This window comes from Enhydra lutris, unplaced genomic scaffold (genome assembly GCF_002288905.1).
Source record: "Enhydra lutris kenyoni isolate GAN:26980312 unplaced genomic scaffold, ASM228890v2 scaffoldscaffold24, whole genome shotgun sequence".
Taxonomy (NCBI): domain Eukaryota; kingdom Metazoa; phylum Chordata; class Mammalia; order Carnivora; family Mustelidae; genus Enhydra; species Enhydra lutris.
The window spans coordinates 16,287,555-16,306,599 of NW_019154108.1; the positions used below are offsets into that span (position 1 = coordinate 16,287,555).

The window sequence follows — 19,045 nt, forward strand, 5'->3', positions numbered from 1 at the left end:
GATAAGAAGGAGCCTGACCCGGTGCACAGGAGAAGGGAGGAATGAGCTGGAAGGAAAACAAAGAAAGCACAGGTGCAAGATAGTTTGTAGTCTGATAGCGGGTGAAAGGAGTTCCTGTCTGATGGCGTCTACTTTGTCACCCAAATGACCGGAGTGAAGTCTCACATGAGGGTGTGTGGAGAGGGAGGTGTGTCGGAGGTTTGAGGAGAGAGAGAAAGACATGGAATGGTTTCTCTTGGAATGTGTGAGGAACTGGCCTCCACTGGCTCTCTTCTGCTCCTGATGCTGAGACTGTGAAGGATCTCTTGGATCCAGATTGGGCCCCGAGATATGTTATGTCCTTGACCTATAACCTGAGGCAACGTTCTTGGTTGGCTGGAGCCTCAGTTTCTTTAGCTTCTGCATCTCAATCACGCGTGCCCCGCCCACTTCCTTCCAAGGGAAGAGCACGTGGGGAAGTGCTCTGTGGCCTGTGGAGCCCCGTATTTCTTGATGGGTGGGGTCCGTCCTGTAATAGGGGACCACTGAACGTGGAGATCCCCCGACGGCTGGAGATGAGTGCAGGGGAGGTGTCTGTGCCGCCACAGCTCTGCTCTCTGAGATCACTCCCTTCCCAAGCATGAACAATTCCTTCCACCTCCACCCAGTCCCAAGAAAAGCTCAGACAAAGGAAGCAATCATCTGGGTCTTGGCTTGCTCTCCCTGGGGAGCTCCTCCAGCCCTAATGTCTACAGCTGTCATCTGGCAGGTCCTGCCCTGCCACTTGCTGGGTGTCCTCTCTCTGGGATTCCCCAGAGTGACAGGAAGTAATCTAACTTAGGTTTCCTGGGAAAGCTCTCTGCTGGATTAGGACTTGTAGTAGAGGGAGTTTGGAGAATTTTTATAAAAAATTAAATACGCCTCCTTGTGATGAGAGAGAGAGGGCATTCTCCCAGCAGAAAGCGGAAAGCAGGGACCAGAGAGCAGGAGGTCAGACACAGGTCAGCTGAGGAACTGTGAGTCCAAATCAGGTCTGTTTGATGCCAAGCTCGTGTTTTTTCGCCACCGTGTAACACGGCCTTCCGGGAGCCAACAAACCTGTCTGCTTCCAGGAAAGGGAAGAGGAGGGAAAGTGCCAGCATTTCAGAGCCTTTGCGTGCCAGGGGTCTTGTGTATGTTCTGGCCCTCTCTGCAGGAGGGGAGGGGGGAAGGCACATCTCTCAGTGTAAACACAGACAGAGGTGGTTTTGAGACTAACCGCTGGCAGTCAGAGGTCTATGGGCAACGTCATGCTCTGGCCCAGAAACTATGCTGAGGTCAACCTTTGGTCCTGGCCACCTACGACAGAAGAACCGGAACAAAGGGCACTGCGTTCTTCTCTGCAACCATCGTCTCTACTCCTCCTGCCAGTCCCCTAATGCCATACAAATGACCCATTTTTTTTTTTTTTTCCGAAGTAGGACACAATAGACAAAAGAAAAATTTTCAGGGGAATGAAGATGGAAGGAACTCCTTCAAAACTCATGGAGACATTCAAATGGTAGCAAAGGAACTAAACTGATTTTGAGCTGATTCCCAAGGAAAGTGTCTGTAGTTTGTGTCTAGCTGAGCGGATTGCTTGCTAAAGCCCAACAAATCCAATCCAAAAATCAACTCTTTGTATTCCTCCAAGCAATCCAGAGTCTCTAAAGCATAATATTCACAATGTTCAGGAGATAATCCAAAATTATTTGACATACGAAGAAGCAAGGAAATGTGGCCCATTCTCAACAGAAAACAACCACGAATGACTCCGATGCCGGAATCAGGAAACAAGACTTTGAAGCAGCCGTACGTCTGTGTTCGGTGATGCAAGGAAAAATACGCTTGCAACGAATAGAAAGTTAAGGAATCTCAGGGAAAAACAGAAATCATAAAACATAACTAAATGGCAATTCTAGAACAAAAAATTACAACCTATGAAGTAAACTAAAAATTACGATATCTGAAATAAAAAGAATTATGGAATGGGCTTCACAATAGAATGGAGATGACTGAAAAAAAGATCAGTGAACTCAAAGTTAGACCAATAGAAATTAACAGAGAGGGAAAGAAAAAATTTTTTTTAAAAAAATCAGAAAAGACCTTCAGATACCTGTGGAACTCATAGAACACGTGTCTAACATACTTACAAATGGAGTCATAGAAGGAAAAGAATGAGAAAATGAAACAAAAAAATAATTGAAGGGCGCCTGGGTGGCTCAGTGGGTTAAAGCCTCTGCCTTCAGCTCAGGTCATGGTCCCAGGGTCCTGGGATCGAGCCCTGCATCGGGCTCTCTGCTCAGCGGGGAGCCTGCTTCCTCCTCTCTCTCTCTGCCTGCCTCTCTGCCTACTTGTGATCTCTCTCTCTCAAATAAATAAATAAAATCTTTTTAAAAAAAATAATAATAATTGAAGAAATAATGACTGATTCCTCCCCAAATGTGGTAAAAGACATAAATTTATAGATTGACGAAGCTCAGTGAGCCTGAAGTAGGGTAAATATGAAGAAAACTATGCCTAGACACATCAAACCATTCAAAAGCAAAAAGAGAAGCAGAAAGAAAGAAAAAAACAACATGCGGCATACAAGGGAACACTGACATGAATGGCTGTTATCAGAAGCCATGGAAACAGCTTTAAAGTGCTAAAAAGAAAAAAAAAAGTGTAATTCTAGAGCTAATGCAAACATCCTTCAAGAATGAAGCCAAAGCCAATTTCAGATAAAATTAAGAAAATTCATTGACAACAGAGCTTCAAGACTCCAAGAAATGATGAAACTCTTCCTGCTGAAGGAAAACATTACCAGACTGACATTCCGATCTCCAAGAAGGAACGAAGAGCTTTGGAAATGGAACCATCTCAACAAATAGAAAAGTCTATTTTTTCCTCTTAATTCCTTTAAAATAGGTATGACTATTTGATGCTAAGAAATATTTTCTTGTGGGCTTTACAATGTAAGTAGGTATAACTAATGCACATGACAATATAATATGAAGCATAAGACAGCACACTTTTCCTGTAATGGGCAAGAGAGTAAATGGTGGATGTGAAGGCCACAGGATCCGTCACAGGGACTCAGCTCTGCACTGTAGTGAGAAAGCAGCCACAGACGTGAGCTGAGGGCCTGGCTATGCTCCAGTAAGACTACGTACAAACATCGGCCCCACGCAGGATCTGGCTCACCCACCGCATGTTTGTCCACTCCTGGCATAAAGGAAAAGAGCAGTAGGATGGCAGAAGGCCTTATATAGGGGCAAAGTTTCTGCATTTAAATGCAGTGGTACAACACTGATTCTAAGCGAACTGTGAAAAGCCAGTGTCTCTCAATAGTGGTAGTGTTGACCTTTTCGGTCAGATCCTTCTTCACTTGATGTGTATGACTGCGTGCGTGTGTGTGAGTGCGTGCGTGTGAGTGCGTGCGTGTGTGTGGGGGGAGTGTGGGTGTGTGCGGCAGGGGTGTCTTGAGTACCGGAGGATGTTGAGCAGCATTCTTGGTTTCAACCCACTAACCACCAGTAGCACCACTCTCCCCAGCTATGATAACCCAAACTGTCTCCAAACACTGCCAACTGTTCCCCGGGGGGCAAGTACCTCCCCATTAACAACCAGTGTCCTAAAGCAACCACCGAAAATTCCAGAGATAGAGCCAAAAAGCCAGTAGGTCAATTAAAATAGAAGTCTAGGGGAGCCTGGGTGGCTTAGTCCGTCAAGCATCCGACTCCTGATTTTGGCTCAGGTCATGATCTCAGGATGGTAAGACGGAGCCCCTCAAGGCTCAGCGTGAGTCGGCTTGAGATTCTCTCTTTCCCTCTCCCTCCGCCCCTCCCCCTGCTCGTGCTCTCTAACTAACTAACTAAACAAACAAATAAATAAAGCCTTTCAAAAAATTAAATAGAAGTCAGAAGAAAAAAAAAAAAGCCTAGGAAACATTTAAATAGTCCAAAGAGGGCTAGAAAGTTTCCTCCTTTGTGTGTTCCTCTCTCTTTCAAAGGAAAAAACAAGGAAGGAAAAACAGAAAATAAATAACAAAATAATAAATATAAATCCAACCATCTCAATATTGTATATATATTTTTAAAGATTCTATTTATTTATTTATTTGTCAGATAGAGAGAGAGAGAACGCACACAAGCAGGCAGAGTGGCAGGCAGAGGCGGAGAGAGAAGCAGGCTCCCTGCCGAGCAAGGAGCCTGATGCAGGACTCGATCCCAGGACCACGTCCTGAGCCGAAGACAGCAGCTTAACCAATTGAGCACCCAGGCACCCCATTATTGTATTGTATGTTAATGAAGGCTAAACACTCCAATTAAAAGGCAGATATTGTGAGAATGAATAAAAAGCAAGACCCAACTCTATGCTGTCTCAAGAAACACCTCAAGTATGAGGGCACAAATAACGTGAATGTAAATGAATAGGAAAAGATACACTATGTAAACAGGAAGCAAGAGAAAACAATAGAGAGTATATTAAAGATGTACAGATAAAATAAAATTCAAGGTTGAAGAGTGTTACTACAATAAAAAGGGATATTTCGTAATATAAAAATCCAAAGGAATATGAAAGACCTGTACCTCCGGAACTGTAAAATACTGACAAAAGAAACTGAAGAGGACACAAACAAATGAAAAGATAGTCCGTGCTCATGATCTAAAGAACTAATATTGTTAAAATGTCCCTACTTCCCAAAGCAATCTACAGATTTAATGCAATCTCTATCAAAATGTCAGCATTTTTCACAGAATGAGAACAAATAATCCTAAAATTCAGAACCATAGAAGACCCCAATAGCCAAAGTATCCTAATCCCAGATTGCAAGATAAACTGCAAAGCTGTAGTCATTGAAACAGTATGGTACTGGCACAAAAACAGACACATAGATCAAGAGAATAAGATAGAGAGTCCAGAAATAAACCCATGCCTATATGGTCAATTAATCTATGACAAAAGAGGTAAGAATATACGATAGGGAAAAGACACTCTCTTCACCAAATGGTGTTGGGAAAATTGGACAGCTACTGCAAAAGAATGAAACTAGACCACGTTCTTTTTTTTTTTTTTTTAAGATTTTATTTATTTATTTGACAGAGAGATCACAAGTAGGCAGAGAGGCAGGCAGAGAGAGGAGGAAGCAGGCTCCCTGCTGAGCAGAGAGCCCGATGTGGGGCTCGATCCCAGGACCCTGAGACCATGACCCGAGCCGAAGGCAGCGGCTTAACCCACTGAGCCACCCAGGCGCCCCACTAGACCACGTTCTTACATCATACAGAAAAATAAAAAGGATTAAAGACCTAAATTTGAGACCTAAAACCCATAAAACTCCTAGAAGAAAAAACATAGGCAGCAATTTCCTTGACATCAGCCTAGAATCATTTTTCTAGATATGCCTTCTCAGACAAGGGAAACAAAGCAAAATTATTATACTATTGGGACTACACCAAAATAAAAAGTTTTTGCACGGCAAAGGAAACCATCAACAAATGACAAGGCAACCTGCTGAATGGAAGAAGATATTTGTAAATGATGTATCCTATAAGGGTTTGATATCCAAAATATATAAAGAACTTGTACAAATCAACACCAAAAATACAAACAACCCAGTTAAAAAAACGGACAAAGGAGCTGAATAAACATTTTTTCCAAAGAAGACATGTAAATGGCCAACAGACACACGAAAAGATGCTCAACATCCCTCAGCATCAGGAAATGCAGATCAAAACCACAATGAGATATTAACTCACCCTGTCAGAATGACTAAAATAAAAAAGACAAGAAATAATGAGTTTTGACAAGGAGGTGGAAAAAAGGAACCCTTGTGCATTGCTGAAGGGAATGCAAATTGGGGAAGCCACTGTGGAAAACAGTATGGAGACCCCTTAAAAAAAATAAAAAATGGAATAACCACATGATACAGTAATTCTTCTACTGAGTATTTACCCAAAGAAGATGAAAACACTAATTTGAAAAGATATATGCGTCCCTATGTTTATTGCAGTCTTCTTTACACTAGCCAAGACACGGAAGCAACCCAAGTGTCCATCGATAGATGAATGGATAATGAAGGTGTATATATACACAATGAAATATTACTCAGCCACAAAAAGAATGAGATCTTGCTATTTGCAACAGCATAGACGGGCCTGCAGGATATTATGCTAAGTAAAAAAGTCAGTCAGAGAAAGACAAATACCATATGATTTCACTTATATGTTGAATTTAGGAAATAAACGAATGAAAAAAAAGATACAAACCAAAAAACAGACTCTTTTTTTGGTTTAAATTTGAGATCTCCTTTGAAATATAAACCATAGAAATGTAAATTGTTGAACATTTTTATGAAGATTTTTGAAATTTATTTATTTGACAGAGATCACAAGTAGGCAGAGAGGCAGGCAGAGAGAGGAGGAGAGGCAGGTTCCCCGCTGAGCAGACAGCCCGAGGCGGGGCTCGATCCCAGGACCCTGAGATCATGACCTGAGCCGAAGGCAAAGGCTTTAACCCACCGAGCCACCAAGGCGCCCCAAAAAACAGACTCTTAACTACAGAGAACAAAGTGCTGGTTACCATAGTAGGGGTCCATAGGGGATGAAACGAACGCTTACCTTGGTGAGCGCTGAATAAGGACAGGTGAGCGCTGAGTAAGGACAGTTGGTGGATCACCATATTGTACCCCTGAAACCAACATCATGCAATATGTTAATTACGCTGGATAGAAAATTAACAAAAGTAAGTATGTCAGTGCGCACAGACGTGGGGCATGGCCAGTGAGGGGCAGAGCAGCAGGGGCAGCAGATTGGGGTCTAAGTGACAGGTGTGGATTTTCCAAGTGGAGGGGAAGTCACTGGGAATGTGTCAAGCAGGGAAGGAGGCGCTCTGGGAAAGGGTCCGGAGGAGAGAGTCTGGGGAGAAGTCTGCTACCACCTCTCTGCCTCTGTCCAGCATCGCTGCTTCAGATCTAGGCTGTGGCGATGGGACTCTGGTAAGAGACAGAGCGGTGGCAACATTAAGAATCCCCTTCCCACCAGGGCGTCTGGGTGGCTCTGTTGGTTAAGCGTCTACCTTGCGCTCAGGTCATGATCCAAAGGTCCTCGAATCAGAGTCCCACATCGGGCTCTTTGCTCAGCAGGAAGCCTGCCCCTCTCACTGCCTTCTGCTCCCCCTGCTTGCTCTCTCTCTCTGATAAATAAATAAATAAAATCTTAAACCCCCCACCCCCGCCTCATTCTCAACTCACCCTTTAGCTCTCGGCTCAGGGAAGCTTCTCTGATATCTTCTGTATTATTTTATCCTGGATACTCCATACCTCTCCTTCATGAGCTTTTTATGCTTTAAAATTATAGATTTATTGGTATTACTCTTTGGTCAGCGTTTCTTCTCCTAAACTGTTAACTTGGAGTGCCTGGGTGGCTTGGTCATTGACCATCTGCTTTGGGCTCGGGTCATGACCCCAGGCTCCTGGGATCTGGCCGCACAACAGGTTCCCTGCTCGGCGGGAAGCCTGCTTCTCCCTCTCCCACTCCCCCGGCTTGTGTTCCCTCCCTCGCTGACTCTCTGTCAGATAAATAAATAAAATCTTTTAAAAATAAATAAATAAATAAATAAATAAATAAAATAAACTGGAAATGTGAAAGCAAGGACCGTGTCTTGGGCTCATCACCAGGGGCAGGTTCAGGTTTTGTGGGGTGGAAGATTTTATCATCTGAAGCAGGGAGCCCTCGTTAAGAAAATAAATACATAATTATAAATATAAAATTAACTATAAACAAATATTTATTAGAGTGAGCACTGGAATTGCCACAAGCTCCTAGAGCTTAGGAGATGGAAATCCCTTCTAGGAGCTCACTTAGAAAATTTAGTAGACATACTGACAGAGAAATGCTTCCTGGTGGTAACCAGGTTTCCTCTGCCTGCTTCGCGATCTTTCTGCGATTCGCAGTACTCACGTGGACTGGGCACGTGAGGAGCCTGAAGCTGCTTCTTCCTCAGCTGATTGGTACCTCCACCTCTGTTCATCACCATGTTTGAGGACCCAGCACCCTGCTGGTTACGCAGTGGATGCTCAAGGACTCACGGCTGCTGGAACGGGAACCATTACCTTTCTTCTTGCCCACAGCTGAGTGTCTACCGGGATATGCAAAGACGAGAGAGGAGAAGAGAGATTTCATCTCCTCTCATCTCCCACCACCAGGAACTGGGTAAGGTAGACAGTCACAAGTATGATTAGTTCTTAGGACAAGATTAATATGTCACCAGAAAGGACAGGAAGCTGGGTAACTTTTGTTCCAGATGGTAAGGCAAAGTCGGGAAGAGAAGACCACGACAGTCAGTTGGGAAAATTCAGGCCCAAAAAGTGGCTGATGGACCATTTTATGTTTTTATGAAAGTACAGTAGCAGATGACACATTCAAACTTCCATTTTATTTTAATTTTTAAAAGATTTTTATTTATTTGAGAGACAGAGAGAGCATGAACAGGGAGGTAGGAGAAGCAGAGGCAGAAGCGGACTCCCCACTGAAGGGGACCCCAGTGCAGGATTCCAGCCCAGGACCATGAGATCATGACCTGAGCTGAAAGCAAACCAACTGAGCTACTCAGATGCCCCTTATTATTTTTTAATATTTTTTTAAGTAGGTGCCACACTCAGCTTGGAGACCAACATGGGGCTTGAACTCATGACCCTGAGATCAAGACCTGAGCTGAGATCAAGAGATGCTTAACTGACCAAGCCACACAGGTATCCCCAAACTTCCATTTCAGACTGGAAGTCATAGTGCCTAGCTGCCGATGAGACAGGGCTGACCACCGAATGGCAGAACTTGGGACTCAGAGAGATGCAGTGATTATGTGCCCAGACGTAACCCATCTAGAAAGCCCATCTGTCTAACAGATGAACCCTCTCAAGAGGCTGGGCAGGTGGGTGGAAACCAGGGCTGAACCACGGGCAAGAGCACGGAGCAAGTCGGCTCCCTAAAGATGGAGGGTGCGGCCTCAAGAAATCTTTAGGGATGTTTGCTGATAGCAAGGCCATCATAAAATAAGAATGTAATATCTGGATTCTGATACAGTCACCTGAGACCATAAAAACACTCAATTTTGGGCAATTCATACAAAAGGCACTAAGAGCCTACTGTGGCCCAGGCAAATTCTTGCAAGAAATTCTTTCTTCTTTACGTTTGTTTCTCCCCATTTTTGCACCCAGTTGGCTTGAGTCAAGTTTATCTGGACACCTGAAAATCTCCAGTACATTCATGATACATCTTGACATAGGTAGTGTGACCCCAGACGTACTCAGACCTCAGCCTTCCGTATTTTTTAGAACTGCTAGTTGCACCCTACTGTCCCAGGCACTGTGCGAGACTCTCACATTCTCCTATTCAATCCTTACACCTCTGCCTCCTGGTGGTGATCATCATCTGTTTTTTTTCCCGCACAGCCCCATCTGACCTCTTTCCCAGATAACAGTAATTCTTTTCATGGGAGAAACTGCTCCTGTCTTACTTCAGACATGTAGTTCTGGTGGGGGCTGCCAATTCCTGTGCTCACCCAACTACCTAGAGGAATGGAGACGTCTGGGATGAGGCAGTGGCCATACACCATCTCCCTGTTCATAGTGAATGATCTGGGAAGGAGCACATAGCTCAAGCCTGGCCAGAGTTTTTCCCCAGGACTTCTCAGACTAGGGTCAGGAGAGAAGTCTTTCCTGTCTTTTGCCTCCGACCTCAAAGATGAAAGCACAGAACTACAGCCCTAGTCTTCTGGAAACCGCCAGGCTGAGAGAATAAAGCCATTCTATGGTTTTTCAAAAATGTGTAATACCCTGGATTCACCATTGCAGTATCACACAGAGCAGTTTTACTGCCCTAAAAATACTCTGTGCTTCTCTATTCATCTCTCAATTATTTCATTTTTTTTAAAAAGCACTTGGGAAATCAGAACAGAATCTTAACATAGAAATTTTTAACCCTGGGCGCCCGGGTGGCTCAGTCAGCTAAGCGGCTGCCTTCAGCTCAGGTCATGATCCCAGGGTTCTGGAATCAAGTCCCACATCCAGCTCCTTGTTCAGTGGGGAGACACTTCTCCCTCTACCTCTACCTGCTGCTCCCCCAGCTTGTGCTCTCTCTCTGTCAAACAGATGAATAAAATCTTGGGAGGGGGAGAAATTTTTACCCCTTGGACTAATGAAACTAGTCTGAGGACGAGTGGAACCGCAGCCAAATAAGACAATCACCACCACTTTCACAGACAAGAGCTCTGCACCTCACGTGGTCTCTGTGCCCATTTTACAGATGAGGAAACTGAAGCTCAGGGAACTGGAGGCAGTTGCCAAGGATCGAAACGCAAGTGTTTTAATTCCAGAGACCTAGTGCTCAACTGCCACACCCCAGCGTCTTCCAAAAGAGTTCCTGAACTCTTTTGATTCTGTAGAAGGAGGGTGTCCCCAAGCTAACCCAGGGGACTCCTCTCTTCCGACTCACACCTGCTCCTCCAGCCCTCCCTCCACATGCACATGCAATGCGCACACCTTCCAACACGTATGACGTCATCGTATGTATCTTCTCTTCGGGCAAATTCTGAGAAGGCTTTTGTCATAAACCAAGAAGTTCATAAGTTCCGTCCCTTCTCCGGGCTGGTGTTAGTTATGCTTTATAGTTTCGTGTTTTTATCTATCATACAGGAAATACAGGACACACCCTGAAGTCGGGGCAGAAACTATTTCCAATTAAGATACCTCCTCCAGAAACCTACAGTTCTCCCAGATAAATTGCACAGCATCCCACAGTTGGCAAAGTCCCCGGAAGCCTTCCCAGGGGAGCGCCGGGAAGCATCCATGCCAGCAATGTGGTCTTCTTGCCTTTGACCTCGGGCCTCCTTTGATGACTTGCAGGTTCCCAGAAGCTCTCACTCCTGACATGAGCCAGAGAGCCCAAACAGCAAGGCCGTGAGTTTATAGCCTTTTATCTCCTTTCTACTTTAGTCTGTCCTTCTGTGTGCTGGGAGAGGGGTGGGGGGGGGCGTTCCTACTGAACTGCCATCGTGCGACCCAGGACAAGGGAAGCTGTACATGAACGTGGGGTTCTGCCCCGGATATGCCATTGACACACATCGCCTTCTCAATACTTCAGCAGCCATGCTGGAAAAAGACGAAAACTGCTAATTGACCTGTAAGCTGGACCCCAGCTCTTGGAGGCTCCTCACCCCCTCCCCTATCCTTGGACTATGGGTTCAGCTTGCCTCTCCCACTCCTAGAGGCTGCTCCAAGGACAGAGCCTGGAGATAGGGATGTGGTGTTAAGAATACCTACACGGTTTATGTGACTGAATCGAGTTAAAGGCCTTTTTATGTACTTTAAAGATTTGGCAGGCAGTGCAGGAAACCATTAGTCTTTTTGCTGCCCGACACAGGCCTCATATAGAGGTTCCCTCGGCTTGTTAGAACTGCCACCTGCCAAGCTGGAGTGGCCTGCCTCTGTCTTCGGTCCCTCCCTGCCCTGCGAGTACAGGGGTCAGTTTCAGATTAAACCTGGAAAGTTCCTGGGAGGGTTAGGAACCCGTACTTGCTGTGTGGCCTTAACCAAGTCTCTCAACTTCTCTGGGCCTCTGTCTCCTCTACAGATAAGAAGAAAGCAACTGGGGTGTATGAACAGTATGAAGAAGGAGCTGGGAAGGGACAGCTTAGCCACCCTCTTCTGCTGGCTTACCCTCGCTCCAGTGGTCAGATGGATCTCCAGCCCTTTGCTCCCACCTAAGAGACACGCAGAAGGATAGTCAAGGATTTTCCTGTTTTCCATTCTCATCTCTAAGGCCTCCAAGGGCTCACCTTGAGGGACCCTATATGAGGGTATTTCTATTCCCCACCTTCTTCCAACCTGCCTTTTGTCTTGGAAGCCAATTTCCATGGACTACAGTCAGGGCACCCTCACCTCTGGCTGGTTGGGTTTGGCCAATGGGAGGCGCTGGTGGAGGACTAGACGAGGAAGAGGTAGAAATGAAACTCTCCTGCTGCCTCCCCGCTCTCCTCCCCACTTCCCTGCGTTCCTGGCAGTGGTGGCATTTGGCAATTCCAGCTCTGGTTGGGTCGCCCCCTTCCTTGACTCCAGCTCCCACAGGTTCCATCACCAAGTTCCTTGGCACTCAAAGGACTTCTTGCTGTTTTCAGTCACTGGGGACCTGGCACCTCCTGTCAGTTCCTTTTACCCTGCACACACCTCTGTAGGCAGCCCTTCCATTAACAAACACTTTGAATGTGCTTTCTCTTTTCTGCCATAGCTGTCTGACGCAGACTCTCAGTATCTCTCCGTATGCTTTCCAAACTGGTATTCTAACCAACCCCGGCTATGGACCAGTTCATCTATAAGACCAAGAGGTGAGTTTTGAAGGGACAAAGTATAGAGGTCTTTGCTGCTGGGCCCTTGTCTTCCAGCTGCACACACCCTCTCTCCTCCTTGGTGCAAATGAGTGAGTGGAAAGTCATCTAATGGTTGGCTACTGGCTGACATGTACCAAACAATCCTGTTGCTCACCGTAATCATCTCTATTTGTGTATAAGCTGCATTCCTCTGACCATCTGTCTTACTTTTGGTTGACAAACTCCCAAATTCCCTCTCTTTTATTCATACATAATACATGAATGAGTCACAAGTGGGGAAAGTCAACAGGGCTCCTTCTACCTCAGTCTCCTCATCTGTATCAATGGGATAATAAGACTATCAACCTCATAGGGCTGGTGTGAGAATTAAATGAGTAACATCTGTAAGTGTTAGAATAGCAGGTGCAAAGTATTATCTAACACTATTATTTTACTCTCTCGTCTGGCTCCTTTTGGCTCACTCTCCTATAGCTTGTATGTAAGAAGGGGAGCAGGGGATCTGGGTAGGAATTCCTAAGCCCTGCCCCTCCACTTTCAATGTTTTCGTCAGCTTTTCCCTCCCCCTCCACATCCCACTGTTGAGTAGATTCCCTTCTTTGCCATCTTTTTATCCCAGAAGTCCCTTATGATCCTTATGTTTTCTGCTTTCAATTCTAGACCATCGGTTTTCAGTTGGTGGCCTAGAGAGCCTCTGAGGCTCCCAAGAAGCCCCCCAGACCTCGGAAAGTGGATATCGCTCTAGGTCCCTTTAGCTTGCTTTTATCTGTTCAAGCTTCCTTTCAAGGTTCTGTTTGAACAAAGCCTTCCGAGACTTAAAAGAATTGGAAATCCCTGTTCCAGGATATCACAACTCTCAGTCTTAATTTCTTTAACCCCCTTGAAAAGAAACTTTCTCTACTTCATTCAAATGGTTTGTATTCTTTTCTACTTCCGATGCTCTGAAACAGATATGTGAACAAGCAAATCTTTGTGTACTCGTCTGGGATGTCTTTCCCAGGTGCTCAGCATGGTCAGCCAATATTGCCTCTCTAATTCTCAGGCCTCTAGGGAAGATAACTACAGCACTATTGAACAAAAGAGACGTTTGAAGGCACTTGACTTTTGCTGGCCCCCTATCCAGCCACTGGAATACTTCCAACCCCAGGAATCAAAAGACTCCTAGGACCCTATCCTGATAAGCCTGGGCCAAGCCTAGTCCTAAGAGCTGCTAGGAGTGAGGGAAATGGGGTAGCAGAAGCTCCCTGGACTGGCTGGGGGTGGGGGGAGCATCACCATCTGAAACTCGCTGTGGGAGTTTGGGGAGGTCCTAACACCTCAACTGGTCAACATACAATTTCTTTATGGAGTTCAAGACCTTGGGCACAGAGACTATGAATATGGGAAGGGAGCAGAAGCCCTCTCTCATTCCAGGCAGATCTCTGCCTGCAATGCCTTTACCTCAGACTGCCACACGCTTCCTCTCATACTTCATTTGTCTCAAATGTTACCTCATGAGAAGTGCCTTAAGACTGGGGACAACATGGCGCCTGGGTGGCTTAATAGGTTAAGCGTCTGCCTTTGGCTCAGGTTATGATCCCAGGGTCCTGGGATCAAGCCCTGCATTGGGTTCCCTGCTCAGTGGGGAGCCTGCTTCTCCCTCTGCTTCTGCCTCTCTTTCTGTCTCTCATGAATAAATAAGCAAAACCTTTAAAAAAAGACAACGACGACAATGATTGGGGGCAAGAGAAGCCCCTACCTTGGGTTCCGAGCTCTCTGGCCCTCTTCTAACCATACCCTTTTCCACAGAGCAAGAAGCCCATGTGCCAAGGGGATGCGCCCACCCCAAGCTCCTGCTCCTCACCCCTCCTTAGATCCTCCTGTGGGTACCCAAGACCCTAGAATTCTCCATCCCTGTGGCACCAGGCCAGCTTCTAGAGACTGCATTGACCTTTCCATCCTCTTGAGGAACCAATAAACAGCTATTTGCAGGAGATGTGGATGAAGCTCAGACACATAGACCCAGATATGACAGGGGTGGGCACATGGCCCCTTGAAGTATAGGACAGAGCTGGAGTGCAAAGAGTAGGGGGAAGGTCGAGGGCCAGGGACCAGTTACCACCTAAGCCACCCTATTCCAGCACACATCTTGGTGGAGTCGGGAATTCTAAACTTAAACTTGGCCTTCCAGATTATGATGAAGGTATATTGTCACAATGAAAGGATAGGAATTGTGCATACCAGTTTCACTTGGTTTGTAATTTTTAAATATGTGGACTTATGATATGTGGGCCTCCACTTGTACTTCTGAGCCTGGCCCTGTAAATCTAGGGTTAAACCCATCCCTGACCACACTCTACGCAATAAAATAGCACTTCCTCTGTCACTGTAGTCTCACCCGGTTGTATAGTGCTTCTTGGCATTTGCCACCATTAGATCTATATTTACTTGTATATCCTCTCTCTGTCCCTGTCCCCAGTACAATGGAAGTGGTGACCATAGAGTCTTGGTTTTGTTTACTGTCTAATACTTAGTACCTAGAGCGGTGCCTATGGCACAAAGGAACCACTCAGTAAACGCTGAAGAAGTAATGAGTCCAGGCTCCGACGGCTTGCAGATGAGGTGGGCTAACGGAAAAAACACACAGGAAAAAGACCACGCGTGACAACCCTCTGGGGAGCTCTTTCTCCGGGTAAAATCACTCCGCCTAGGAGCTACAAAAGGTGACCAGGGTACGTTTACCATTTAACACCTTATTACACAGGAACACAAAATTAGTTATCGGGCTCCTTGTGAGAAGGACACCTGAGTACGGAAGGGCTTCGAGGAGACTGGAGAGTTAGATGTAGAGGACCCGGGCTGCTGGGAGCCCCACTGGAGGAATCGCCGCACAACCTTACGGGGGTGGCCAGACCTGTGTGCCCAGGAAACCGCGATGGCAGCGCACTGGCCGCGCCATCCGGCCCAGCGTTTAAGGCGGGGAGGGAACTTCTCCTCCGTGACTGTTGCCCTTGGACGGTCAAAGGCCTCAGCGGTGTGGGCACACGTCATGCCTGCGGGGTCATGATGATCACAGACCTGGAGACCTTCGTCTTCTCTCTCACCTGCTTCTAACTCACATCTTGTGGCGTGGAGGGAGCCCCAGAACTTTCTTGGTACGGCACGAATCGATCCAATCTATTCCCATTTACTCCTTTTCCGTTAGGTACCGGGCTCGTGAGAAGCCAAATGACCTCCTCGAGTCCCCGGCAGCCACCGGAATACCGGTCCGGGCCTCTGGCGTGGAAACGCCCCGCTCGCTTGGGGGTGGGGGCTCCCGGGCCCCGGCTGCGCTCCCTGCCGGCTGAGGCCGGAGGCGGGAACGCACTAGCCGAGCTCCCCGGCCGCCGCAGACCGCGGGGCGGGGAAGGGGGCGGCGCTGGGCCGCGGAGGGGGCGGGGCCCCGAGGCTCCTCCCCCCGACGGACGCCAGAGGAGCGGCGGAACTGCCCGGCGCCCACTCGTCCGAAACTGGTGTGCAGTGGTGGGCGCCGCGCCGCAGGATGGGCTGGTGCGGCTGCAGCTCCGGGCCGCCGCCGTCGCGGCTGCCGCTGCTGCTGCTGGTGGCGGTGGCCGGCGCCGGCGCCGCCCCGCGCTCCGCGCTCTACTCGTCCTCTGACCCGCTGACGCTGCTGCAGGCGGACACCGTGCGCGGCGCCGTGCTGGGCTCCCGCAGCGCCTGGGCCGTGGAGTTCTTCGCCTCCTGGTGCGGCCACTGCATCGCCTTCGCCCCGACGTGGAAGGCGCTGGCCAACGACGTCAAAGGTGAGGGGCGGGCCGCTGGCGGGGGGGGATCTCCTCGCGTCCCCCGGGGCGACCCCCTCCACCTGCCCAGCCGAGGGTCTCTCCCACCCGGCCCGCCTCCTCCGGCCCCGGGCCTCCGCCCATCTCTAACTCTCTGCCCCTCGCACTTCCCCCGCGGTTTTCAGCCCTCACCTCCATTTTTGGCTCCCGCGCCTTGCAGTCTCTTTCCCCTTGGCGGGTGCCCCGAGCTGCTCCCCACTCCCAGCAGGCCCTCACACCTGCTCTGACTTCCTGTGGGTCCTCAGCCGGCTTAGTGCCCCCATCCCTGCGCTGGCCTCTCCTTTGTTTCTCTAGCTCTGCTGACACCTTACGGCCTCCTCTGCTGTCGCCTGTGGCAGTCCCCTTCCTCTCGCTTGGGGACCGGTGTCGCTTCCTGCCGAATTCCCCGGCTGCTGTGGGATCAGTGCTGGGGAGAAAAAGAATGACATTCCCTCTGCTAACCCCTTGGCTGGTTGACCCAGCTGCTCCATAGACGTTTTTTCCCAGCTTTACTTTGGAGACAGTGTTCTTGTGTGGGTTCTAGGCCTCTCCCGACCTGCTGCCTGGAGCTCGTTAGCTTTTGGGCCACATCTTCTCTCTTCCTCTTGGCCACGCACCCTCTCAGACCCTTCTGTGTTAACCCGTGAACCCAGAGACCTGACTGAAGGCAGCCTCTTGGTGTGTGTTTGCCCTTGCTCCGTGTTTCTGTTCACTGGCCTGACCCGTAGCACCCTGTGTCCTCGATTCTCAGCCCTCAATTGTGAGACATACCATTCGTTTACTAAGCCTGAGGGGTAGAGAGATAACAAGACCACTAAATGTATAGAGATTTGAAAGTGTACGCTATTACAGAAATGGTAAATTAAAACAACAACAATAAAAACCTTTAGAACTGAAAAAATATGGTCATAATAGTAGTAAATATTTACAAGTGCTTCCTGTATGTCTGACACCTTTCTGGGTAAGTACATGACATGCATTATCTCCGAGTTTCCTTTCCAGAATTTGAGGATCTCTGTGGTGTCACACAGTTGCCTAGCCCAGATAGTGGGTGTTTGGTGGGTGTGGCGGTGGTGATTTGTTTCTGATTTGCTGTCTCTGAATGAAGCTACTTCCTGATTGTGGTGCTAGCTAGGGCCCTATCTTGGCTCCCAACTGAAAATGATCACTGAATGAGGACTGTGGGGGTCTTAGGGAATAGGTCTCTTTCTAGAGAGAGAACTGGAACTGCTGTTTCCTTGCTACTCTGTTGGTATTTCCTTTTTTTTTTTTTTTTTTTAAAGATTTTCTTTTTTAAAAAATTCATTTGAGAAGAGAGTGAGAGCACAAGCTGGGGCAAGGTCAGAGGGAGAGGGAAAAGCAGACTACCCGCTGAGTGGGGAGCCCAACATGGAACTCCATCCCAGAACCCGGGGATCATGACCTGAGCTGAAGGTAGTTGCTTTGCCATCTGAGCCAGCCAGGCACCCCTGGTATTTCTTAATCAGCTCAACCATTCATGGTAGAATAGTGTACTTATAGGTGTTGGTTTTCAAAGTTAGGCTCCCGTGTCCCCCAAGCAGTTCACATAATGATTACTGAAGGGGCCAGATGGAAAGATGTATACATCTCTTAGCCATGTGGTCCTGGAAAGTTATTTTTAACAAAACCGATGAACCATTTTATCTCTAGTGTACATGTGGACATGTCTGCATGCTTCTCTGGTCCCATCACCTCAGTGTGCCATGTCTCAGCCGCTCTTCACACTGTTTCAGTGATACCAACACATCTGGGCAGGGCAAGGGGGAGGAAGAGTGTTGAACATGGAACTGGAACACCTGAGGGGACATTAGGTGCTCAGGGGACCTTGTGGGCCTGAAAATCACAAAAATCCCCAGATCAGTTTCCACCTTGAGGCTATGAGAGGTCTCTAATGGCTGCGGAAGAACTTAATCTAGAAGACTCTTCTATCTTAAGAATGCTGGAGGGAAGGTTAGCTTCCAGCTGACTCATGTGTTTGACCTCTTGCAACCCAGAGTTTTCCAGTGAATTGCATAGCCAGACACTGACCCAGCTTACTCCTGGGTGAGGGTTGCCACTTCCAAAAGGGGTCTTGCCCTAGGGCATGGAGTGACAGTCTTCCCCTAAAAAATGCAAATCGAAACTCAGTCTCCAGGAAGGACAATGGAAGCACCAAAGTCTGTAGAGATGAACCACAGTCAGTGGGAAGTAGGAAACTGGAGATCTCCCAGGAGCCACGGGGACGGCCTTAACAAGATTGCGTTGGCACTGGGGTGGGGAGTTGGGGGAGAGCAGTGGCTGAATCTGGTATCAGCCTGCGATTATAGAGACTTCCCCCACTCCAGTCCAAGGGTAAGGCCCTGCTGGGAAGCAAGGGTTGTTCTCACATTATCTCTGTATTACTGAGTTTCTTTGAGAAAATGGTTGTGGGCCAGCACAGGGCTCGAACACCATCTGGGGCCTGTTGGAGTGTGCCCCCCGCCTTCTGCCAATGGTAAGAGTGTCTGGGGTAGGAGCAGTGAGAGTAGTGTGGAGGGTCATGGCGGGGGAGAAACATTTTGTAACCCTGCCCAGCTGGCCTCGCATTTCATCTTGACTGTCTAGGGCCCCTTTATTCAGTGACTTGTGGGACGGCTTCTCTGGGGCAGTTGTCCCGATGGCCAGAGCGCTGGCTTCTAAAGATCTGGTCATCCCTTTCTATTCCAGGACAGCTCTTCTTGTGTCACCGTATGTTTGGGAAATTGATTGTGTTCATCTTAATCTTCATTACTCTTCACTGGCTAATCAATCCATAAATATTTGTTGAGTGACCTCTATGTGCAGAACACTGTTTACATTGCAGTTTGGGAAATGAGCTACACACAGCGGGAGAATTGAGAATTGAC

At 47.8% G+C, this 19,045-nt stretch overlaps 1 protein-coding gene across 1 annotated transcript in view; it reads left to right on the top strand.

The window, feature by feature from the left end:
* The first annotated feature begins 15,855 nt into the window (after positions 1 to 15,855).
* The window catches only part of LOC111150686 (sulfhydryl oxidase 1-like), a 37,230-nt gene continuing 34,040 nt past the window's right edge, over positions 15,856 to 19,045 (top strand). The window contains exon 1 of the mRNA XM_022508236.1: positions 15,856 to 16,142. Within this exon, the coding sequence (XP_022363944.1) occupies positions 15,881 to 16,142 (262 nt within the window). The 5' untranslated portion in view covers positions 15,856 to 15,880. The remainder of the gene's footprint in view (positions 16,143 to 19,045) is intronic.